A 25,456-nucleotide genomic window follows, 5' to 3' on the forward strand; every position below is an offset into this window, starting at 1 on the left:
AATTCCAAATCTTATGAGCTAGTTAATAAATTCTAAATGTCCTTCTGGTTTAATTTTTATCTATTTAACACAATACATTCCATATAAAGTCTACCAAAGGCAATTTTAATTTTCAAAAAGAAAACAAAAAAACCCCAAATAGAACAAAGCTTTCTTTACTGCCAGAATGACCATTGTAAAAAACAATATCCAGAATGAAAATAACCTACTTCCAGGTGATACTTAAACAAAAGTATTTGTGTAAGTTTTCAAGTGTACGAAAAACCACTGCCAAACAAACAAACAAAAAAACCAAACACATAACACCTGGTATGAATTTTAATGTTTACTTAAAACCTGTTATAGAAACAGACATAAATCCACTGAGCCTCTTCATAAACATTTTCAGGCTTTATTCCTGATATAGTCTTAAAGTCATCCACACAAAACTAACTGCTTATAAAGGCTGTTTTAAGCTTTATTAATGATTTTGAAACAGGCACAAAACATTAAAAACAAAGAGTTTTCCTCTTCTCCTGGAGAAATGTGTTATGTTAACATCTTGAAACATACTGGGTGTCAATTCCGGGTGAACCAGGATGGTCGCTTCCTGTCTCGTTCGATGATCCTCTTGTCCTCCTGGTCTTGTTCAGATGGTGTCTCTCCTGTGTACAGCACTGTGGTCTCAGTGGTAGGAGCCTTAAAAGGGCCTCCTTCTTGTTTTCCTATCTGTCTTCTGATTTCTGCAGTCTCTTTACACACCTTTTCATAACAATAGCCACAAAGGACATGTTTCTGTTTCAGGTGACCACATTCAGGACAAACGTCTATGTTACTCTATTAAAAACAATACAAAACAAAAAACCAATAAAAAACATTTTAACAAGAGTCAAAATACTGAACAAAGAATTACTGAAATCAGTGATGCTTATATGTGAATTTTCTGAAAGTACTCATGCTGCATGTGAGGTCATACACCATCTAGTTCAACCTCATATTAGTAGGAAAACTGAGGGCAAACAGCAGGGAGTTAAGTTAGTAGAAAAATTGGGACTAGAACTCAGTTCCATTGACTTACAATCTACAAAGCAGTCATTTTATGTAAAATGGTACTCTATTCCCCCATCTTCAAATACTAAGATACTAATAAAAAGGAATTCACTTTTCCTTTCAATCTATCTTAAAAAAAACAAAATGATAAACATATTACAAGTTGGCTTTCCCTGATTTATCACAGTGGAACTCAAATTCCTATATGAAGTATATATAATTGGTAGATAGTATAACTTTGTAAATAAATGAACATTGATTATTAAATATAAAACTTCTGTTTTGTTATAAATTTGAGGGTATTTTAATGAATTTGTATACATGTCTATACAACTTTAATAAGACAATTACAACCTTTAAAGAAGTCTTTTTGATGTGTGTAAAAGTAGGTTTAAAATATAAAGAGGCTCAGGCTGGCTGGCTCAGTGGATAGAGTGTTGGCCTGGCATGCAAACATATCTGGTGCGGTAGCCTATCAGAGCACACATTAGAAGCAACCATAATCTCCTCCTCTTCTTCTCTCCTTTTTCTCTCACAGTCAGTGGCTTGATTGGTTCGAGCATTGCCCCAGGTGCTGAGGATAGCTTGGCCAATTCAAGCACTGGCTGCAGATGGGGGTTGCCGGGCAGATCCCGGTCGGAGCACATGTGGGAGCCTGTCTCCCTATCTCCCCTCCTCTCACTTAAAAAAAAAATAAGTTTCTTATGGTTTGAATATAAAGAAAAATAGAAGTGACATCAAAAGCATGGGGGCATGAAGACCTCCCCAGGTCTCTCCCCTTGAAGTTACAAGTTGGACAGTTATATCACATCTGAAAGACCCATGCATTGAAATATCTGGAGGTAGGTGTATTTCAGGAGAGGAAGGGAGGATGGAAGGAGGAAGGCCAGACATGGGTATCAAAGATGCAGCCCAGAGCTCACTAGCACCAAAAGATTCAGTAGCAAGGGAAGTGTTGGGTTACAGCACACACACTCTGCAGTCCTAAGGAACAGAAGGGCAGAATCAATATTCCTCCTGAGAGACCAGCACACACTATACCTAAAGCCAGTGACGGGGCAGAGAAGGAACCTAAAAGTGTGGCAGCTCTAGTCTAGCAGTCACTGTTACCAGGTAGAAAACAGACACAGATGCATAGCTGCCTCCCCTCACTCTCCCAAAGCTCACAGTGACAGCAGTAGATTCTGTAGCAGAGGACTGGAGGGTCAGATGCATTTCTTTAAATGCAGGAGCATACTGGGGCTTAACCCAGTGACAGGCAGAGATATGGCAGCTGAGGGTGGCAGCCACCATTACTGGGAAGAGAGCAAGGCTACTAACCCAAGAACAGACCTCCTCTCACCCACCCAACCCCACCCATTGCAGCAAAGCCTGGTGGATGCACCCGGAATAGCTCAGATAGTACAAAACTGCTAGGAGCATCTAAGGCAGTGCTGGGATCTCACAGACCCAGAGACACATTGCCTAATACAATCCCCCATGTGGGTGGTGCTAAAATTAAGGGATGCCCATCTCCCTAGAAAATACAGGTTATATCTCACATCGAAGACAATACCATGACACAGAGATCCCATAAGCCCCTGTCACTGGGATAAGTTGCAGTACTGCCCTTCCAGTCCTTGATGCTATGTAGAGAGAGTGCTGTCACTGACACTTTCCCTGATACAGTGTTTGCTGGGGCTACTGTGAGCTCCAAAAGGGGAAGGGGAGGCAGCTCTGCACCTACAGCTTATGCTTCAGCAACACCTACTGGAAAACAAAAGAAAGATGTCTACTTATCAACCCACTAAACAGTGAAGTATCAAATATATATATTTTAAATGCAGATGTCATTCCCACAAATGCCTAGGCAGAGAAACAATCCATCAAATGCAATGAATAACCAAGGTAACAAGGTACCTCAAAAGGAAATAAAAAAGCTCCAGAAAATGAACAAAAGGAGTACTTAACCAAAGAGATTTGAAACTATAAAAAAAGAACCAAACAGAAATTCTGGAGCTGAATAACTTAATAAATGAGATGAAAAATAAACCAGTGCTTGACCAGGTGGTGGAGCATTGGATAGAACGTTGGACTGGGACACGGAAGACCCAGGTTCAAAACCCTGAGGTTTCCAGCTTGAGTGCGGGCTCATCTGGTTTCAGCAAGGCTCACCAGTTGAGCCCAAGGTCCCTGGCTTGAGCAATGGGTTGCTTGGTCTATTGTGCTCCCCCTAACCCTTCAGTCAAGGCACATATGAGAAAGCAATCAATGAACATCTAAGGTGCCGCAGTGATGAACTGATGTTTCTCATCTCTCTCCCTTCCTGTCTGTCTGTCCCTCTCTCTGTCTCTGTCACAGAAAAAGAAAAAGAAAAATAAACTTAGCAAGCCAGGGAAATTGAGCTAACTAGGTAGAGGAAAGAATTAGTGATACTGAAGATAGAAATCTAGAAGTGACTCCGATAGAAGAGACTTGAGAGTAAGAAAGTGAAAGTACTCTACGATATCTATGATTTCATCTGAAAGAGCAATATAAGAATAATAGGTATACCAGAAGAAGAAGAAGAAGAAGAAGAAGAAGAAGAAGAAGAAGAAGAAGAAGAAGAAGAAGAAGAAGAAAGAGAGAGAGGGAGAGAGAGAGAGAGAGAGAGAGAGGAATAAAAAGTGTACTCAAACAAATAATCTATGAGGCTTTCCAAACCTATGAAAGAACTGGATAACAGAACACCTAATTATCAAAATCCAGAAAGGGCTTCTCCAAGGCACATTTGTATTAAAACTGTCAAAAATTAATAACAACCCTGGCCAGTTGGCTGTGTCAGCCCAGCATGTGAATGTCCTGGGTTTGATTCCTGGTCAGGGCACACAGGAGAAGCAACCATCTGCTTCCCCACCCCTCTCACTGCCTCCCACCTGGCCTTTCCCTCCCGTAGCCATAGGTCGATTTATTTGAGCACATTGGCCCTGGGCACTAAGGATGGCTTCGTGGAGCCTCTGCATCAGATGCTAAAGATAGCTTGGTAACAAGCATGGCCCCTGATGAGCAAAGCATCAGCCCCAGATGGGGGTTGCTGAGTAGATCCCAGTCGGGGCACATGTGGGAGTCTGTATATCTTCCCTCCTCACTTGGAAAAAGAAGAAAAAAAATTAATAACAACAAAAAAAAGGAATTGTGAAGGCAACCAGAGAAAAGACAACTGTAACCTATAAAGGAAATAATACACTGGGGAACAAAATTTTTGCTGCATCCACAAAAACACTTGTTCTTACCTAATTCGAGTGTGCTGATCTAAAATCTGACATTAGTTGTTCTCTGTAAGTTACAGTTTTTTTGCAATTAAAGATTTTAGGTTTTCATCTTATTGTAAAATTTTCAACATTTAGTTTTACATAATGTAGTAGAATGTCTTCTTGGGCATCATCTTTGTGAAAATATAATAATTATATAATGCAGTAAATACACTAATACACTAAAAGATATCATTGCATCAGAATTTGTCTACAATTTCAAAATATAAAATATTAAAACACTTATTTTAATCATAAAATTTGTGCAAAACTTATTTAAATTCTATTCAGGCAAAATTTTGTGTTTGTAGCTGTTGCATTTGTGTACTTGTTGAGGTCAATTTCATTTGATGCTCCAGCAGTAGTCTGCTCATCACTAACAGCTATAAGATTTTCGGGAAACTTATCAAGGTAACTGTTCAGGAAGTAAATCTTAATGCTCATGTTACATCCAATGTTGCAGAAAGCCAACAGCATCCTTTGAACCAGAAGTTCATAGTTTTCTGCTTTTTTGTTGCCAAGGAAGTTCTTTGTAACTGCCACAAAACACTGCCATGCTGCTTTCTCCTCCTTATTTATTTTCCTGGCAAATTCTTTGTCACGTATGAGGGTTCAAATTTGAGGTCCATCAAATACACCTGCTTTTATCATCTCGAAAGACAAGGCAGGAAAAGCAGAAATAATATGCTGAAAGCATTCACTTTCTCTATTCAAAGCCTGAACAAACTGCTTCATTAAGCCAACTTTGATATGAAGTGGGGGAAGAATGAGCTTGTCTCAATTAACTACAGGTTCATTCACAATATTTTGCATCCCTACTTCCAGAGCTTCACGTTTTGGCCACTCCTTCTGTGTCCAGTGTTTCTCCTAAGCTCGGCTGTCCCACAAACTCAGAAAGCAAGGATACTTTGTGAAACCTCTCTGTTGTCCTAGCAGGAAATTTACCATTTTAAGATTCACACAAATGATCCAGTTATGCTCCTCATACTTCAGAAAGTCGAGGACAATTTTTATGTCATTCTTACTAAGTCATTCAATTCGGGTAGGCTAAACTGCTGAGGGGTTAATGACTGCTTGGCATCAGAAGACCCTTCAGATTCTACAACCATTTCCTCATGCATCTTATCAAAATACACTTGATCACCATATTCACTTTCTTTGTCCTTAGAAGAAATAAAACCATTGAAAACTGGAACCGGGAGTGTCTCAGAGTGTGGGATACGTCGTATTGCTGAAGGAATATTAGGATGTGCGATCATATGCTGTTTTTTCTTTCTGATGCCCTTTGTATGGATCAGACAGAAATAACAGTCACTGTTGTGGTCCTTAGGTTCACACCAAACCATGGGAATACCAAAAGGCATTCCTTTGCGTTTTCCTTTTGTCCAGTCACGAAGCATTTCCTCACAATATGAGGAGCCCAATTCTTGTCTTGATCGCCAAGGGGAACTTGAAAATAGGCAATATATGCATGTGTCACAAAGGATGAAATACTGCGCCTTTGACGTTAAAGTGTGTAACAGCCACATATATAACAGAAGGTGTCAGGACTATTCTTACATTTACGCCTACTCAAAGAAGCCATGATTCAATCTTAAAACAAAATAAGAGGATGTTTTTTTATCAGATAATAATTTTTTACATTTAAAAACAATTATGTAACAGTGATGTTTGTAAAACATTAATTGCCTTGTGGTTATGTTCAATTCAAGAGTCCTTGCCCTTTAACTCCAATTTAAAAACCATTGCATGCCATTAACTGTGATAAAAAGAAATTAAAATTGTGTAAAAACTAGAGCATGCACCAAAAAACAGATTTCAGATTTGGAATCAGTGATGCAGAAATATATAGAAACAGCTCCAGAACCTCATGCAACAGAAAATGAAAAAAAAAATTGTTCCTCAGTGTTTATTGTGGGATTTTTCAGCAGAAATTCTATGGACTAGGAGAAAGTAAATCAAATATTCAAATTGAGAAAGATATCACCAGCCAAGAATAATACGGAGAAATAAAATAAAGGCTTTTTCAGACATATAGAAGCTGAAGGAATTTACCAAAAGACCTGCGTTAGAGGAAACATTGAAGGGGGAAATTCCATCTTAAACAAAAAGACAAAAGGATATAAAACTTTGAGTAAGATGACTGACAAACAGAAGCAGGAAATGCAACCTTCATTCAAAACAGGGTATAATATACTTGAATATAATATAAAGGTTTAAGGAGGTAAAATCACTTAAAAAATTAAGAGAACAATAGCTACTGTGATTTGAAAATTGACTTAAAGTATAAAAAAGGATAACTTGTGACATCAAAAACAGAAAAGGGTAAGAGGTGAACTTGCACAGGTGAATGAAGATAAAATACAATCAGAAGAAAAAGTACTACTGTGTATATATAAAACAAGAATGTCCCTTCTCACCATTCTTATGCAATACAGTACTGGAAGTCCTAGCCAGAGCTATCAGGCAAAAGAAAAAAATAAAAGGCACCCAAATTGGAAATGAATAAGTAAAATTGTCACATTTTGCAGATGACATGTTCTTTATATAGAAAATCATAAAGACTTCAAAGAAAAACCAATTAGAAACAATAAACAAATACAGTAAAGTTATAAGATATAAAATATACAAAAATCCTATTTGCTAACAATGAAATCTCAGACAAAAAGAAATTTAAACAAAAATTACAGTTGTAATTGCAACAATAAAAAACACCTAGAAATAAATTTAATAAAGGAAGTAAAGGACCTGTACACTGAAAACTATAAGATACTACTGAAAGAAACTGAAGAAGATGCAAAGAAATGTTCATCGATTGGAAGAATCAACAGTTAAAATGGCCATATCACCTAAAGCAATATACAGATCTCAAGCAATTCTCATCAACATCCCAATGGCATTTTTAAAAGAAACAAAACAAAAAACCCATGGGATTTGTAGGGAATCATGAAAGACCCCCAAATAGCCAAAGCAATCCTGAGAGAAAAAGAACAAAGCCAACACATCACCTTCCCTGACTTCCAATTATAGCACAATGAGATACCACCTCACACCTGTTAGATTGGCTATTATTAACTAGACAGGTAATAACAAGTGTTGGAGAGGATGAGGAGAAAAAGGAACTTTCATTCACTGCTGGTGGGAGTGTAAACTGATATAGACACTGTGTAAAACAGATTCCTCAAAAATTACGACTTGAGCTACCATATGAAAACTATTTATGAGTAAAGATGTGTATGTACCCCTGTGTTTATTGCAGCATTACTCACAGTGGTCAAAACATGGAAACAACCAAAGTATCCTTTGATAGATGATGACTGGATAAAGAAGATGTAGTACACATATTCACATTGGAAAACTAAGCCATAAGAAAAGATTAAACACTGCCATTTGAATCTTGAGAATATTATAAAAAGTGAATAAGTCAGCCACAAAAGAACCATGTGATGTCACTCATCTGTGGGTTATAAAACAGGAAGCAACAAACAATTCATAGACACAGATGAGAGTATGGTGGTTAGCAGAGTGGAAGCAGGGTGGGAAAAGTAGAGGAAGGTAAAGGAAGCCAAATTCAGGGTGATGGAAAGAGACTTGATTTTGGACGGCGAAAATACAGTGCAATACACACAATAGGTATTATAGAATTGTAGGACTGGAAAACACAGTGCAATATATAGATAATGTATTATAGAATTGTACAGTTGAAACTCAGTAACAAATTTCACCCCAATAAATTTAATAATTAAAAAAAGCACCCAGGATAATATACTATATGTAGCAGAAAATGATTCAATGAAGAAAAGGAATGCACAGTGTAAGAGCTATTCTCTCTCAGAATAAACACAGACAGGGAAATCACTTAATAGATTGATGCAAGATCTCATTCCTTAAATCTTAAATTCTCTCATCCAATTGTATTAATTATTGTTGTGTTAATTAATAAAGTATTTTTCAGTTCCAGATTTTATGTCTAGTTCCAACTTTGACTCAGTAATACTTCTTGGCTTGAGTTCTAAGGGTTTGGATTAATCACGAACATGGAAGCTTTATAGTAAGTCCTCTGTTCTGGAGTTTCATCTGTACTGTGCTGTTGCTGTGTAATGCCAATAATTCAAACATGGCATTAAAGCCATAAATTAACAAGTCAAAGGTAATAAACACAATACTTCTTGTTTACTAGATTAATAAAGAATATATCCACGTATCCAATGAAGAGAGTGAAGACCTGGAATTGTTTGAGGATAGGAACACAAAAAAATGTTTCAAGAGAAGAGTTTGAACTCAAGAATTATACTGTCAGAGCTCAAATCCTGGTTCCACTACTTAACAGTTTGTGAACAAAAATAAATTCTTTTTGATTCCATTTCTTCATATTAAAAATGATCAGAGCAGTGGATGACGTGAGCGTAATGGTGCGGTAGGAAGCGATACTGATAAATCTCCCCCAAAACTCAACAAGATCTTCAACCAGAAACAGAAAAATCTATCCTTAGAGCCTCCAGATGTTTTGCAATACACCCGAAGGTATGGTCGAGCGAAAAATTGGCTAAATATATAATCAAACCCTGAAGGAAATAGGGAGTAAGAAATGCTCCGCTTTCCTCACTAACCTTAACAGGGCGGCTTTCACTGGGAACTGAGAATATAGAAACTGAGACAGGTAAAGAGGGTGAATAGATCCAGGCTGCGGCACAAATGGCCGAACCAGGCTGTAGCACGGAGATCCAAGCCAAGGAAAAACTGATCCTGTGGCAACCCGGGCAATACAAGCTAAGACTCGTGCCACACCCAGACAAAGAAAGACAAGTGGGGCAGCCATTTTCCCCGATCTCCTGGTCGGCGTGCGCAGATAGTGGGTGAGAGATTCCTTCCAAAGCCCCGGGAGTGGGCGCTCGTGTTATCCCACAGAGAGGCAGAGTCAGGGGCCTTTGTGTGGGCCGAAAGCGGAATTTCCGGGCCGCCCCAGCGCCCTGAGGGAGCCACGGACGGGGAGGGAGTGAGAGCCAATTCCAACGCTGGAACTTTTCCGTGAGGGTGAGGCGGCCGGACTGATATCCTGGTCTGCGCAAAGATAGTGAGCGAGAGATTCCTCCGAGTGCCTCGGCAGTGCGCGCCCGTGTTATCCCACAGATGGGCAGAGTCAGGGGCCTTTGTGTGGGCTAAAAGCGGAATCTCGAGCCGCCCCAGCGCCCTGAGGGAGCCGCGCACTGGGAGGGAGCGAGAGCCAATTCCAACGCTGCAACTTTTCCCTGCGGGAGGGGTTTCACTCAGAGGGTGAGACTTCCAGCCTGATATCCTGGTCTGCGCGTGCAGATAGTGAGCAAGAGTTTCCTCCAAGCGCCCCAGGAGAGGGTGCCCACCCGTGTTACCAGACAGAGTGGCAGAGCCAGAGGTCTTTGAGTGGGCGGAAGCGTGCCTGATTATGCTAGCAGCTCCGACTGACTGAGCCTTACCCAGAGCCCTGTGCTGAGTAGGAAGAGAGTGGGAAGGGGCCAGCTCTTTGAGCCTCTAACTATCCAGGCAGAGGCAGCAGCAACCCCATAGCTGGATTATCAGGCTACCAATTGAGGAAGGAAAGACTAGGAGAGAGGCTCCAGGAACATGGACTCTCTCACTGTCGGAGCCTATAAATGCTAATGAGCCTCGACTGCCAACGGGACTGAAGCACAATACATGACATCACCATAGAGACTTATCAACTGTAAACCTCTACCTGAGCGTGCCAAAGGGGCAGAACCTGGGTACAGAGTCACCGACAAGAAAGAGGGAGAGAAAAGAAAAAGCAAGAAGATAACCTCTCAAAATCAAGAATAATCCACAGACTTTATAACCTATCCCATTTTATTATATTTGTTCGTTTCTTTCTCTTATCTTCATTCTTGATTTTTTTTTTCTTTTTTTCCTCCTCCAATTTGGCCGATTAACTCTCTGCCGGTCTTACTCTCTCCTCTCCTTGAACTACCCTACCCATAAGTGTTACATCTCCCATTATCTTTTCTTTCCTCTTCCTTTCTCTCTATGAGGGTTGCACTCCAAAACCCTTAACTCTCTCCCTCTCTCTCCCCTTTTTCTTTTTTCTTCCTTTTGTGGTACCCTCTTTTTTTCTTCTCTCTCTCTCTTTCTTTTCTCCCTGTATATTAGTTTCTTCCTTTCTCCTTTACGTCTCTTCTCCTTCAAACCTCAATAACGAACAAATTATCTTATCTGGGACTCAAACTTATGTTTGTGGATTTTGGGGGGTTTTTACTTCACCTTTTTAACTTACTAGCAGTGCTCCCATCCCTGGCTCTCCATTTTATCTAGTCCTTGTTCCACTAAATACAATAGTAATTTTTTAATTTGTCCCCCCATTTTCCTGTTTCCCTCTTATTCCTCTCATCATAACTCTTAATCAACCAACACCTAAAAGCAAATCATTTTATTCTTGACCCAAATTTTTTCCTTATTTGCTTTTTGTGGGTTCATACCACCTTTTTTTTCTGTTTTTTTTTGTTTGTTTGTTTTTTGGGGTTTTTTTTTGCCCCTTTATTACTTCTCCCCAATTCAGGCCCTCCATTACAGGCATTGTTTGTTCTATTTAGTACAATATAACTCACAGTTCAACACAAGATTTTCTGAACAAAGAGGGTAGAGGAGAGGAGAGGAAAAAAGGAGGGAGAGAATACTTTCCTTTTTTTTTAATTTTTTATTTTATTTTATTTTTCTTTATTTAATTATATTTTTAAAAGGAACTCTTTGATTTTTTATTTTTATTTTTTTAACTTTTTATTCTTTATTAAATCTCATTAAAACTATCAACAAAACCAACCTCAGATGCTATTAAGGAAGAGAAAATCGAATATCATGGATACAAAAGAAAGAGAGGTAACACAGATAGATAAGGAAAAATCTATGGAGAGAAAATTTAATATATTGGAAACCTTGGAGTTAAATGACAGAGAATTTAAAATAGAAATCCTAAAAATACTCAGAGATATACAAGAAAGCACAGAAAGGCAATTTAGGGAGCTCAGAAAACAACACAACAAACACAAAGAATATATTTCCAAGGAAATTGAAACTATAAAAACAAATCAAACAGAGATGAAAAACTCAATTCACGAGCTGAAAAATGAGGTAACAAACCTAGCTAATAGAACAGGCCAGATAGAAGAGAGGATTAGTGAAATAGAAGACAAGAAACTTAAGGCACAACAGAGAGAAGAAAGAGACTCAAAAATTAAAAAAAAATGAGATAGCCCTACAGGAATTATCTGACTCCATCAAAAAGAATAACATAAGAATAATAGGTATATCAGAGGCAGAAGAGAGAGAAAATGGAATGGAGAACATACTCAAACAAATAATAGATGAGAACTTCCCAAGCCTGTGGAAAGAACTAAAGCTTCAAATTCAGGAAGCAAACAGAACTCAGAGTTTTCTCAACCCCAACAAACCTACTCCAAGGCATATCATAATGAAATTGGCACAAACCAACAGCAAAGAAAAAATTCTCAAGGCAGCCAGGGAAAAGAAGACTACAACATATAAAGGAAGGCCCATTAGATTATCATCCGATTTCTCAATAGAAACTCTACAAGCTAGAAGAGAGTGGACCCCAATATTTAAAGTCCTGAAAGAGAGGAACTTTCAGCCACGAATACTATACCCATCAAAGCTATCCTTCAAATATGAAGGAGAAATAAAAACATTCACAGATACAGAAAAGATGAGGGAATTTATCATCAGAAAACCCCCACTCCAGGAATTACTAAAGGGGGTTCTCCAATCAGATACAAAGAACAAAAAAAAAACAAAGCCACAAGTAAAAGCTCCAAGAAGAACACAATAAAACCAAATTTAAACTGTGACAACAAAAAAAAGAAAGGGGGAGGAGAGAATGGAGATTAACAGTAGCAAAGGACAATGGAGTGCAAAAGTACTCACAAAATAGTGCACTACAATGAACAGGGAAGGAACCCTTTACATTACTTAAAGGTAACCACCATTGAAAAAACCACCACAGAAGCACATGATTTAAAAAAGATACCAACAGAGGAAAGATATATGGAATACAACCAAATAAAAACAAAAGATAGAAAGATGAAATAGAAGGATCAAACAAGACACAAAACTAACAGAAAGCAATACATAAAATGGCAATAGGGAACTCACAAGTGTCAATAATTATACTAAATGTAAACGGATTAAACTCACCAATAAAAAGGCACAGAGTAGCAGCATGGATAAAAAAAAATCCAACTGTATGCTGCCTACAAGAAACTCATCTAAGTAACAAGGATAAAAACAAATTCAAAGTGAAAGGCTGGAAAACAATACTCCAAGCAAATAACATCCAAAAAAAAGCAGGTGTAACAATACTCATATCTGATAATGCTGACTTCAAGACAGCAAAAGTACTCAGAGACAAAAATGGCCATTTCATAATGGCTAAGGGGACACTGAATCAAGAAGACATAACAATTCTTAATATATATGCACCAAACCAAGGAGCACCAAAATATATAAGACAGCTACTTATTGACCTTAAAACAAAAACTGACAAAAATACAATCATACTTGGAGACCTCAATACACCGCTTACAGCTCTAGATCGGTCATCCAAACAGAGAATCAACAACGATATAGTGGCCTTAAACAAAACACTAGAGCACCTGGATATGATAGACATCTACAGGACATTTCATCCCAAAGTGACTGAGTATACATTTTTCTCCAGTATACATGGATCATTCTCAAGAATTGACCATATATTGGGCCACAAAAACAACATCAGCAAATTCAGAAAAATCGAAGTTGTACCAAGCATATTTTAAGATCATAAAGCCTTGAAACTAGAAAAAAGAGAAAAAAAATCCCACAAAAATGTGGAAACTAAACAACATACTTTTAAAAAATGAATGGGTCAAAGAAGAAATAAGTGCAGAGATCAAAAGATATATACAGACTAATGAAAATGACAATACGACATATCAGAATCTATGGGATGCAGCAAAAGCAGTGATAAGAGGGAAGTTCATACCACTTCAGGCATATATGATCAAACAAGAGAGAGCCCAAGTGAACCACTTAACTTCCCACCTTAAGGAACTAGAAAAAGAAGAACAAAGACAACCCAAAACCAGCCGTAGAAAGGAGATAATAAAAATCAGAGCAGAAATAAATGAAATAGAGAACCTATAGAAAAGCTATAGAGAAACTATAGAAAAAATTAATAGAACAAGGAGCTGGTTCTTTGAAAAGATCAACAAAATTGACAAACCCTTGGCAAGACTTACCAAGTAAAAAAGAGAAAGAACTCATATAAACAAAATCCAAAATGAAAGAGGAGAAATCACCACAGACACCGTAGATATACAAAGAATTATTGTAGAATACTATGAAAAACTTTATGCCACTAAATTCAACAACCTAGAAGAAATGGATAAATTCCTAGAACAATACAACCTTCCTAGACTGAGTCAAGAAGAAGCAGAAAGCCTAAACAGACCTATTAGTAGAGAAGAAATAGAAAAAAATATTAAAAACCTCCCCAAAAATAAAAGTCCAGGCCCAGACGGCTATACCAGCGAATTTTATCAAACATTCAAAGAAGACTTGGTTCCTATTCTACTGAAAGTCTTCCAAAAAATTGAAGAAGAAGCAATACTACCAAACACATTTTATGAGGCCAATATAACCCTCTTACCAAAACCAGGCAAGGATGGCACAAAAAACAAAAACTACAGACCAATATCTCTAATGAATACAGATGCTAAAATACTAAACAAAATACTAGCAAATCGAATACAACAACATAAAAAATAATACATCATGATCAAGTGGGATTCATCCCAAAATCTCAAGGATGGTTCAACATACATAAAACGGTTAACGTAATACACCATATCAACAAAACAAAGAACAAAAACCACATGATCTTATCAAGAGACGAAGAAAAGGCTTTCGATAAAATACAACACAATTTTATGTTTAAGACTCTCAACAAAATGGGTATAGAAGAAAAATATCTCAACATGATAAAGGCCATATATGATAAACCATCAGCTAACATCATATTAAATGGCACAAAACTGAAGGCTTTCCCCCTTAAATCAAGAACAAGACAGGGTTGTCCACTCTCTCCACTCTTATTTAATGTGGTACTAGAGGTTCTAGCCATAGCAATCAGACAGGTCAAAGAAATAAAAGGCATCCATATCAGAAAAGAAGATGTAAAGGTATCACTCTTTGCAGATGACATGATCCTATACATCGAAAACCCCAAAGAATCCACAAAAAACTACTAGAAACAATAAGCCAATACAGTAAGGTCGCAGGATACAAAATTAACATACAGAAGTCAATAGCCTTTCTATATGCCAACAATGAAACATTTGAGAACGAACTCAAAAGAATAATCCCCCTCATGATTGCAACAAAAAAAATAAAATACCTAGGAATAAACATAACAAAGAATGTAAAGGACTTATATAATGAAAACTATAAACCATTGTTAAGGGAAATCGAAAAAGATATAATGAGATGGAAGAATATTCCTTGTTCTTGGTTAGGAAGAATAAATATAATCAAGATGGCCATATTACCCAAAGCAATATACAAATTTAATGCAATTCCCATCAAACTTCCAATGACATTTTTTAAAGAAATAGAGCAAAAAATCATCAGATTTATATGGAAGTATAAAAAACCCCGAATAGCCAAAGCAATCCTAAAGAAAAAGAATGAAGCTGGGGGCATTACAATACCTGACTTCAAACTATATTATAGGGCCACAACAGTCAAAACAGCATGGTATTGGCAGAAAAATAGATACTCAGACCAATGGAATAGAATAGAAAGCCCAGAGATAAAACCACATATATATAGTCAAATAATTTTTAATAATGGGGCCAACAACACACAATGGAGAAAAGAAAGCCACTTCAATAAATGGTGCTGGGAAAACTGGAAAGCCACATGCAAAAGAATGAAACTGGACTACAGTTTGTCCCCCTGTATTAAAATTAACTCAAAATGGATCAAAGAACTAAACATAAGACCTGTAACAATTAAGTGCATAGAAGAAGACATAGGTACTCAACTCATGGACCTGGGTTTTAAAGAGCATTTTATGAATTTGACTCCACAGGCAAGAGAAGTGAAGGCAAAAATTAATGAATGGGACTACATCAGACTAAGAAGTTTTTGCTAAGCAAGAAAAACTGATAACAAAATAAACAGACAGCCAACTAAATGGGAAATGATATTTTCAAACAGCAGCTCAGATAAGGGCCTAATATCCAAAATATACAAAGAACTCATAAAACTCAACAACAAACAAACAAACAATCCAATAAAAAAATGGGAAGAGGACATGAACAGACACTTCTCCCAGGAAGAAATACAAATGGCCAACAGATATATGAAAAAATGCTCATCTTCTTTAGTTATTAGAGAAATGCAAATCAAAACTGCAATGAGATACCACCTCACACCTGTTAGATTAGCTATTATTAGCAAGACAGGTAATAGCAAATGTTGGAGAGGCTGTGGAGAAACAGGAACCCTCATCCACTGGTGGTGTGAATGTAAAGTAGTACAACCATTATGGAAGAAAGTATGGTGGTTCCTCAAAAAACTGAAAATAGAACTACCTTATGACCCAGCAATCCCTCTACTGGGTATATACCCAAAAACTCAGAAATATTGATACGCAAAGACACATGCAGCCCCATGTTCATTGCAGCATTTTTCACAGTGGCCAGGACATGGAAACAACCATAAAGCCCATCAATAGATGACTGGATAAAGAAGATGTGGCATATATACACTATGGAATACTACTCAGCCATAAGAAATGATGACATCGGATCATTTACAGCAAAATGGTGGGATCTTGATAACATTATACGAAGTGAAATAGTAAATCAGAAAAAACCAGGAACTGCATTATTCCATATGTAGGTGGGACATAAACGTGAGACTAAGAGACATTGATAAGAATGTGGTGGTTACGGGGGGAGGGGGGAAGGGAAAGGGAAAGGGGGAGGGGGAGGGGCACAAAGAAAACTAGATAGAAGGTGACAGAGGACAATCTGACTTTGGGTGATGGGTATGCAACATAATTGAATGACAAGATAACCTGGACTTGTTATCTTTGAATATATGTATCCGGATTTATTGATGTCACCCAATTAAAAAAATAAAATTATAATTAAAAAAAATAAATAAATAAATAAAAATAAAAAGTAAAAATTAATTAAAAATATGATCAGAGCAATATTTACTTTGGAGAGCTGTTGTTAGATTTTAATGAGCTACTGGTAATTCACATCTTAGATACGTCATAGGCATTTAGTAGATGTTAGGTATTTTTTTTACTAATCTAAGGATTTTTATTTCACAGTATTTTACTAGACACAGTGAAGAACATAATAAATATGTAAAGGCCAATAAAACTCAAGATCCAGTTTATCCACTTCTTTTACTTTAATTTTAGGTCTGGCCACAGTTAAGATGTTTACCCATATATGGTTCAAAACCACATAGCTCAGGATTGGTACAGTTTACAATTAAAAAGTTATTTAGGCTCTTTACAACCCAGTCCTCTGTACAGAGTTCAAACTCTCTCCTTGACTGTGTTCCTACTATTTAGGCTTCAGGACAGTAGACATACATACTGAGAATACTGTATTTTATTTAGGCCAGAAGAAAGTAGACATATAAATAATTTATATGAGAATGATTTACCCACAGGTTATATGATTATAGTAGGAGGATAAGCAGTGGTAGACATGAGAAAAAGCATACGCACAAAAATCAATATATTACCTTAACTTTAATAAGCTTCTGAGGATTTCTTCTCCTGCACCGGTTAACTTCAATGCTGCGTCTGTTTTTGGGAGCTGCCATCCAAAAGATACTATCAAAAAGTCCAGAAATCCCATTACTTTCATTAGTATCATTTCCTAATTCTGTAAATATACCTGGACCTGGAACTGACAATGCTGGTCCTACAAAATAAAACATGGAGATTTAATCAGTTTCATCTTCTTAATTACTTACAGATATCATTCTCCTCAATAATCAATGATGATAAGAAAGCAGACATATTTATAGATAATTTGGAATATTATATTCACTAGATATGTAACAGAAACCATCAGCTATTAAATTATACTAAAGCTCATACATAAAGCAATTTTATAGAACACAAATAGAATTTTTTCTTAGAGACACTTGCTGAAAGAATCAGTAAAATTCTATCAGAAGTATTCACTTTATGGAAAACAGAAGTCTGGGGTTTAGTGGTAAACATGAATAAGTCTGAGAGGAACCTAATTTAAATGAAAAAGAAAAATAGAAAACCACTCAATTGTCCATGTGCAAAACAGAACTGAAAAGACCTACTGTCATGAAGTTTAAAGGCTGTATCTCCCTTCCCCAACCCCAAAAAAGTTTCAAACTCAGCATTTTCATCTGTCTAGGTTTTCAGTGTGCATACTTTGAACTAGTTCTTGCAAAATGAAAAAGAATAGTTTTTAAACAGCAAACTGTTTTTTAATTTTTATTTATTGCCCAACTGGTGGGCAATATACCTAATTAAAAGTAAATCTAGCCCTGGCTGGCTGTCTCAGTGGTAGAGCATCGGCCTAGCATGTGGATGTCCTGGGTAAGATTCCCAGCCAGGGCACAAAGGAGAAGCACCCATCTGCTTCTCCACCCCTCCCCCTCTCCTTCCTCTCTGTCTCTCTCTTCCTCTCCCACAGCCAAGGCTCCATTGGAGCAAGGTTGGCCTGGGTGCTGAGGATGGCTCTGTGGCCTCTGCCTCAGGCACTAGAATGGCTTGGGTTACAATGGAGCAATGGCCCAGATGGGCAGAACATTGCCCCCTGGTGGGCATGCTGGGTGGATCCTGGTTGGGTCCATGCGGGAGTCTGTCTCTCTGCCTCCCAGCTTCTCACTTAAGAAAAATAAAAAAAAATAAAAAAAGTAAATCTAAGCCTAAGAGCCTCAAAATGCACTTTTACCTACACTGAAGTAAGTGCTTATTGACCCTTTTTAATTACATTCAAATTGAGTTAGTTCCTTTGTCATATAAACTTGCAGGCCCTACCTAAGTAACTTAGTTCATAATATTTCATCTTGATTCCTGTCTGTTCTCTAAGGAAAATAACTGGCCTGCCAGTCTTTGTAATGTATTAATTTATGTGACCATCAACATTTCACTTCTGTTTTTCTAAATTGTTTAAAAATCAAATAGATTCCTTTACTTCCTATTCCTCAGACGTGCAATACTTTCTCTTTCTTTGATTTTAGGAATGCTCAAGAATACACAAACTTGTGGAATACTTAACAACTGGTATTCCTTTGCAATATATCTAAAAGTATTTCTAAGCACAGCCTAGGCAAGGGCACAGGCTCTGGCAGGGTTACCCTGGGCTTCCCCAGCCCGTTTGCTGGGTGGAAAGGTGGAGGGCCCCACGCATGCACAGGCGGCCCCTCAGGCAGACTGCCTCTGCATTATCAGGTGTGGTACACCATAGAAATGGAGTAGAATGTAAATACCAAAGCAATGACTATTTTAATACCTAAGACACTTCCAATTCAAATTTGTGTCAGGGGTGTTACAGGAATATAATGTTATAGTAATTAAATTATATAGAAATATAGAAAAAGACAAATAACAGCTGGTGCCAACCCAAGAAGACCCAGAAATAACACAATTGAAAACTGGAGGCAAACACCACCAAGCCTAGACTCAACCAGCTCTACAAACAATACACTCAAACACACAGACATAATGAGAAGACAGAGAAGTGCAATCCAAATGAAACCACAAGAGAAACATCCAGGAAATGAGCTGAGGGATATGGAAATAACCAAAATTCCAGATGCAGAGTTTAAAATAATGATTGTAAGGATGCTTAGGGATCTTAGAACAACAATGGATGGTCATTATGAACACCTAAAGAAAGAAATAGCAAGTATAAAAAAGGACACTGAAATACTAAAAAAGAATCAGATGGAGATCACAAATACAGTATCAGAAATGAAGATCACAATGTAAGGAATTAAAAACAGATTGGACAAAGCTGAGGATTGAATCAGCGAGTTGCAGGACAAGTTGAATGAAGGCATGGAAGCAGAGCAGAAAAAAGAAGAGAGACTCAAAAAGTCTGAGGAAACTCTTTAGAAAGCTCTGACAACATGAAGAGAAATAATATCCGCATAATAGGGGTTCCTGAAGAAGAAGAGAAAGAACAAGGGATAGAGACTTGTTCAATCATATCATAGCTGAAAATTTCAATAAACTAATGCAGGAAAATCTCTCACAAGTTCAACAAGCACAGAGAACTCCATTAAAGAGAAACCCAAAGAAATTTACACCAAGACACATCATAATTGAAATACCAAAGCTAAGTGATGAAGAGAAAATATTAAAAGCTGCTAGAAAAAAAAGGTTATCACCTACAAAGGAGTCCCCATAAGGATGACATCCGACTTCTAAACAGAAACACTTGAGTCCAGAAGGAATGGCAAAAAATATTCAAAGTAATGCAGAACAAGAACCTACAACCAAGACTACTTTATCCAGCAAGGCTATTATTTAAAATTGAAGGAGAAATAAAAAGCTTCCCAGACAAAAAGAAAACCTCAAAGAATTCATTACAACCAAACCAATGCTGCAGGAAATGTTAAGGGGCTTGTTGTAAACAGATCAAAGTGGGAAAAGAATATAGCAAAAGAGGAATACAGCTTTAAAGAATAAAATGGCAATACACAACTACATATCAATAATAACTTTAAATGTAAATGGATTAAATGATCCAATCAAAAGACATAGGGTAGCTGCATGAATAAGAAAACAGGACCCATACATATGCTGTCTACAATAGACACACCTTAAAACAAAATATGCACATAGATTGAAGGTAAAAGGATGAAAAACAATATCTCAAGCAAATAGAAATGAAAAAAAGCTGGGGTAGCAATACTTATATCAGACAAAATGTACTTTAAAACAAAGGCTATAGTAAGAGATAAAGAAGGCCACTACATAATGATAAAGAGAAAAATCCAACAGAAAGATATAACCATCATGAATATTTATGCACCTAATATATAGAAGCTTCTAAATATATAAAGCAGACTTTGACGGATATAAAGAGCGAGATCAACAGCAATACTATAATAGTAGGGGATTTCAATACCCCACTAACATCACTAGATAGATCCTCAAGAGATAAAATTAACAAGAAAACAGCAGACTTAAAGGACATACTAGATCAACTTGATTTAATAGATATCTTCAGAACCTTTCACCTTAAAGCAGCAGAATATATATTCTTTTCAAGTGCTCATGGTACATTCTGTAGGATAGACCACATGTTAGGGCACAAAAGTGGTCTGAACAAATTTAAGAAGATTGAAATCATATCTAGCACTTTTTCTGATCACAATGGTATGAAACTAGAAATCAATCACAACAGAAAAACTCAAAAATCCTCAAACACATGGAAACTAAATAGCAGGTTGTTAAATAATGAATGGATTAACAATGAGATAAAAAAATAAAAATAAAAAAATTCCTAGAAACGAACGGTAATGAGCATACAACAACTCAAAATTTATGGGACACAGTGAAAGCAGTACTGAGAGGAAAGTTCATAGCACTACAGGCACACTTTAAGAAGCTAGAACAAGCTCAAATATACAACTTAACCCTGCACTTAAAGAACTAGAAAAAGAACAGCAAGTAAAGCCCAAATGTAGTAGAAGGAAGGAAATGATAAAGACCAGAGCAGAAATAAATGACATAGAGGCTAAAGAAACAGTAGAGAGGATCAATGAAACCAGGAGCTGGTGCTTTGAAAGGTAAACTAGATCGCTGAACCTTTAACTAGACTCACCAAGAAAAAAAGAGAGGACTCAAATAAATAAAATTAGAGTGGAGAAATAACAACTGACACAACAGAAATACAAAATATTGTAAGAAAATACTATGAAGAACTGTATGCCAATAAACTAGACAACCTAGATGAAATGGACAAATTCCTTGAAACATACAATCTTCCAAATATCAACCTAGAAGAATCAGAAAAGCTAAACAGACCGATTACAACAAATGACATCGAAACAGTTATCAAAAAACTCCCAACAAAAAAAAGTCCTGGGCCTGATAGCTTCACAAGTGAATTCTACCAAATATTCAAAGAAGAACTAACTCCTATCCTTCTCAAGCTATTTCAAAAAATTCAAGAGGAAGGAAGACTTCCAAGCTCCTTTTGTGAGGCGAGCATAATTCTAATTCCAAAACCAGGCAAAGACAACACAAAGAAAGATAATTATAGGCCAATATCCCTGATGAATATAGATACTAAAATCCTCAACAAAATATTAGCAAACCGGATCCAACAATATATGGAAAAAACCATACACCATGATCAAGTGGTATTTATTCTGGGGAGGCAAGGATGGTACAATATTCGCAAATCAATCAATGTGATTCATCACATAAACAAAAGGAAGGAGAAAAACCACATGATAATTTCAATAGATGCAGAAAAAGCATTTGATAAAATCCAGCACCCATTCATGATCAAAACTCTCAGCAAAGTGGGAATACAGGGAACATACCTCAACATGATAAAGGCCATCTATGACAAACCCACAGCCAACATCATACTCAATGGGCAAAAATTAAAAGCAACCCCCTTAAGATCAGGAATAAGACAGGGGTGCCCCCTTTCACCACTCTTATTCAACATAGTCCTGGACGTCCTAGCCACAGCAATCAGACAAGAAGAAGAAATAAACAGCATTCAAGTTGGAAAAGAAGAAGTAAAACTATCATTATTTGCAGATGATATGATATTGTATATAGAAAACCCTAAAGTCTCAGTCAAAAAACTACTGGACCTGATAAATGAATTCAGCAAAGTGGCAGGATATAAAATTAATACTCAGAAATCACAGGAATTTTTATACACCAACAATGAAAGTCAGAAAGAGAAATTAAGGAAACAATCCCCTTCACTATTACAACCAAAATAATAAAGTACCTAGGAGTAAATTTAACGAAGGAGATTAAAGATATGTACTCGGAAAATTATAAAACATTGATGAAAGAAATCAAGGAAGATACAAACAAGTGGAAGCATATATCGTGCTCATGGTTAGGAAGAATAAACATCATTAAAATGTCTATATTACCCAAGGCAATTTATAAATTCAACTTAATACCAATTAAAATACTAATGACATACTTCAAAGATATAGAACACATATTCCAAAATTTTATATGGAACCAGAAAAGAACACGACTAGCCTCAGAAATCTTGAAAAGGAAGAATAAAGTGGAGGTATCACACTTCCCGATACCAAGTTAAACTACAAGGCCATTGTACTCAAAACAGCCTGGTACTGGCATAAGAACAGGCATATAGATCAATGGAACAGAACAGAGAACCCAGAAATAAACCCACAGCTCTATGGACAACTGATATTTGACAAAGGAGGTAAGAGCATACAATGGAGTAAAGACAGCCTCTTTAATAAATGGTGTTTGGAAAATGGGACAGCTACCTGCAAAAAAATGAAACTAGACCACCAACTCACACCATTCAGTAAAATAAACTCAAAATGGATAAAAGACTTAAATATAAGCCGTGAAACCATAAGCATCTTAGAAGAAAACATAGGTGGTAAACTCTCCTACATCACTTGCAGCAATATATTTGCTGATTTATCTCTACAGGCAAGTGAAATAAAAGACAGGATGAACAAATGGGACTATATAAAACTAAAATGCTTTTGCACAGCTAAAGACAATAAGAACAGAATAAAAAGACAAACTACACAATGGGAGAACATATTCAACAATATGACTGATAAGGGGTTAATAACAAAAATTCATAAAGAACTTGTAAAACTCAACACCAGGAAGACAAACAACCCAATCAAAATATGGGCAAAAGTAATGAATAGACACTTCTCCAAAGAGGACATACAGATGGCCAATAGGCATATGAAAAAATGCTCAACATCACTAATCATTAGAGAAATGCAAATTAAAACCACAATGAGATATCACCTCACACCAGTCAGAATGGCGCTTATCAACAAAACAACACAGAATAAGTGCTGGCGAGGATGTGGAGAAAAGGGAACCCTCCTGCAATGCTGGTGGGAATGCAGACTGGTGCAGCTGCTGTGGAAAACAGTATGGAGATTCCTCAAAAAATTAAAAATCGAACTGCCTTTTGACCCAGCTATCCCACTTTTAGGCATATACCCTAAGAACACCATAGAACTGTTCCAAAAGGAAAAACGCACCCCCATGTTTATGACAGCATTGTTCACAATAGTGAAGATCTGGAAAGAGCCCAAGTGTCTGTCAGTGGACGAGTGGATTAAAAAGCTTTGGTACATATATACTATGGAATACTACTCAGCCATAAGAAATAATGACATTGGATCATTTACAACATGGATAGACCTTGATAACATTATACTGAGTGAAATAAGTAAATCAGGAAAAACTAAGAACTATATGAATCCATACATAGATCGGACATAAAAATGAGACTCAGAGACATGGACAAAAATATGATGGTAATGGGTGGGGGGAGTAGGGAGGGGAGGAAGGAGAGAAAGGGGGTGGGGAAGGGGAGGGGCACAGAGAAAACTAGATAGAAGGTAAAGAAAGACAATTTGACTTTGGGTGAGGGTTATGCAACATAATCAAATGTCAGAATAATCTGGAGATGCTTTCTCTGAACGTAGGTACCCTAATTTATCAATGTCACCACAGTAAAATTAATAAATTAAAAGAAATATAGAAAAAAAAGGAAGATATACAGAAATAAATTAGGATATAATATTAAAAGCAATTAAGGAAAATAAACAAGGCTATGCTATCTGGATAGGAATTCATCTAATGTGTACAGATATGATAGGCAGACTCTGATTTTCGAGCAGGGCCCAGTTAGTGTGTGTGAAGTTATATATAGATAAAAAGTGGCTTGATGTCATAACTCTATAGGTTAACATAAACAAGAAGCTTCCTTAGGAACACCTTAAAAGTAACTTGTTGTGACATTTTGGTAGATTAACATAAAGAGGGCTTTCTGACAGGAACTCCCCTAGAAGTGGTTTGAGGTGATAATCTTGTAGATTGACGCCTGTTAGAAGGCTAGACCAGAAAAGGTCCTCAGCTGAGGGCACTCTGCTGCAGTAGTCAGGGAGACTTCAACTTGAATGCTGGCTGTCTTCCCTGTCTCCACCCGGCTCTGACCAAGAACAGCGGAGAGCAGCATGCCGACAGGCACCCTTAAGCTGTACCTAGGCATATGGAAAGGAAATGTGAGTAATAACTGCCTGTGTGATTCTTGCAAATAACTTGTGTGTTGGTTGTGTCTTTCCTCCGGTGGCAGTTGGTGTTGGCACTGATAAGCAGCATCCTCACAGCCACCTCAAGAGTAGCCTGGAAGAGGCTGCCAGCCCTGCTGATAGGCAGGAGTGTCCCACTGTGCCGGGAAGTCGAATGGGGGATCCCTGGTCCATATAGAGCCCGGGCTGTACCGGGACAGGGGAAAACACAGGGTTCAAATTCAACTGCAGAGGCTCAAACACCACAAGAGCTGCTTAGGAGCTGCGAGGGCTTCACAGGAGGCTCGGAGGATCCAGAGTGGAGGCCCTTGCTTATGAGCTAAGGCGCTTCGCTAACACTGTGTAGGAAAGTAACGGGGCGTTTTTTCATTTGCGGAGAGGTAGCAGAGAGAACAGCTGTATCTTGTTCCTAAGTACCCCTGACAACGTCCCCTGTCGTGGATCAGCGATCAGGAGGACACGGGTACTAACCGTACCCACCAGGCTGTCCGCGCTCCCTCATCCACCGCTGCTCTCCGGCGGCCTTTTATACGTACCCCACGAAGCATCGGAAAAGCCACGCCTGTCCTTCTGAACTTGCCTCAGCAGTGGTTCCCAAATGTTCCGCAGGAGCACCCGGGCTGCTGACCACGGAGGAACCACCAGCACCAATATGGCCGCCGCCATCTTCCCAGCCCTCAGAACTCTCCCGCTGGGCTGCTGAGCCCGCCCCACCCTGAGCAGGCGCACTGCACAGAATCGGGCAAACCCGGCTTCTGGAACTACAACGCCCAGCATGCCTC

At 37.7% G+C, this 25,456-nt stretch overlaps 1 protein-coding gene across 1 annotated transcript; it reads right to left on the reverse strand.

Annotated features, from left to right (window-relative positions):
• Positions 1 to 307: 307 nt before the first annotated feature.
• On the reverse strand, positions 308 to 25,410 carry MRPL32 (mitochondrial ribosomal protein L32). Its single transcript, XM_066388370.1, has 3 exons — positions 25,211 to 25,410; positions 17,112 to 17,293; positions 308 to 816 (listed from the first exon to the last, which is right to left on the reverse strand). Exons 1-3 carry the CDS (start codon positions 25,338 to 25,340, stop codon positions 559 to 561), a joined length of 570 nt encoding a protein of 189 aa, XP_066244467.1. The 5' UTR covers positions 25,341 to 25,410; the 3' UTR covers positions 308 to 558.
• Between the last annotated feature and the right edge of the window lie 46 nt (positions 25,411 to 25,456).

The sequence above is a fragment of the Saccopteryx leptura genome, chromosome 6 (genome assembly GCF_036850995.1).
Source record: "Saccopteryx leptura isolate mSacLep1 chromosome 6, mSacLep1_pri_phased_curated, whole genome shotgun sequence".
Lineage (NCBI taxonomy): Eukaryota > Metazoa > Chordata > Mammalia > Chiroptera > Emballonuridae > Saccopteryx > Saccopteryx leptura.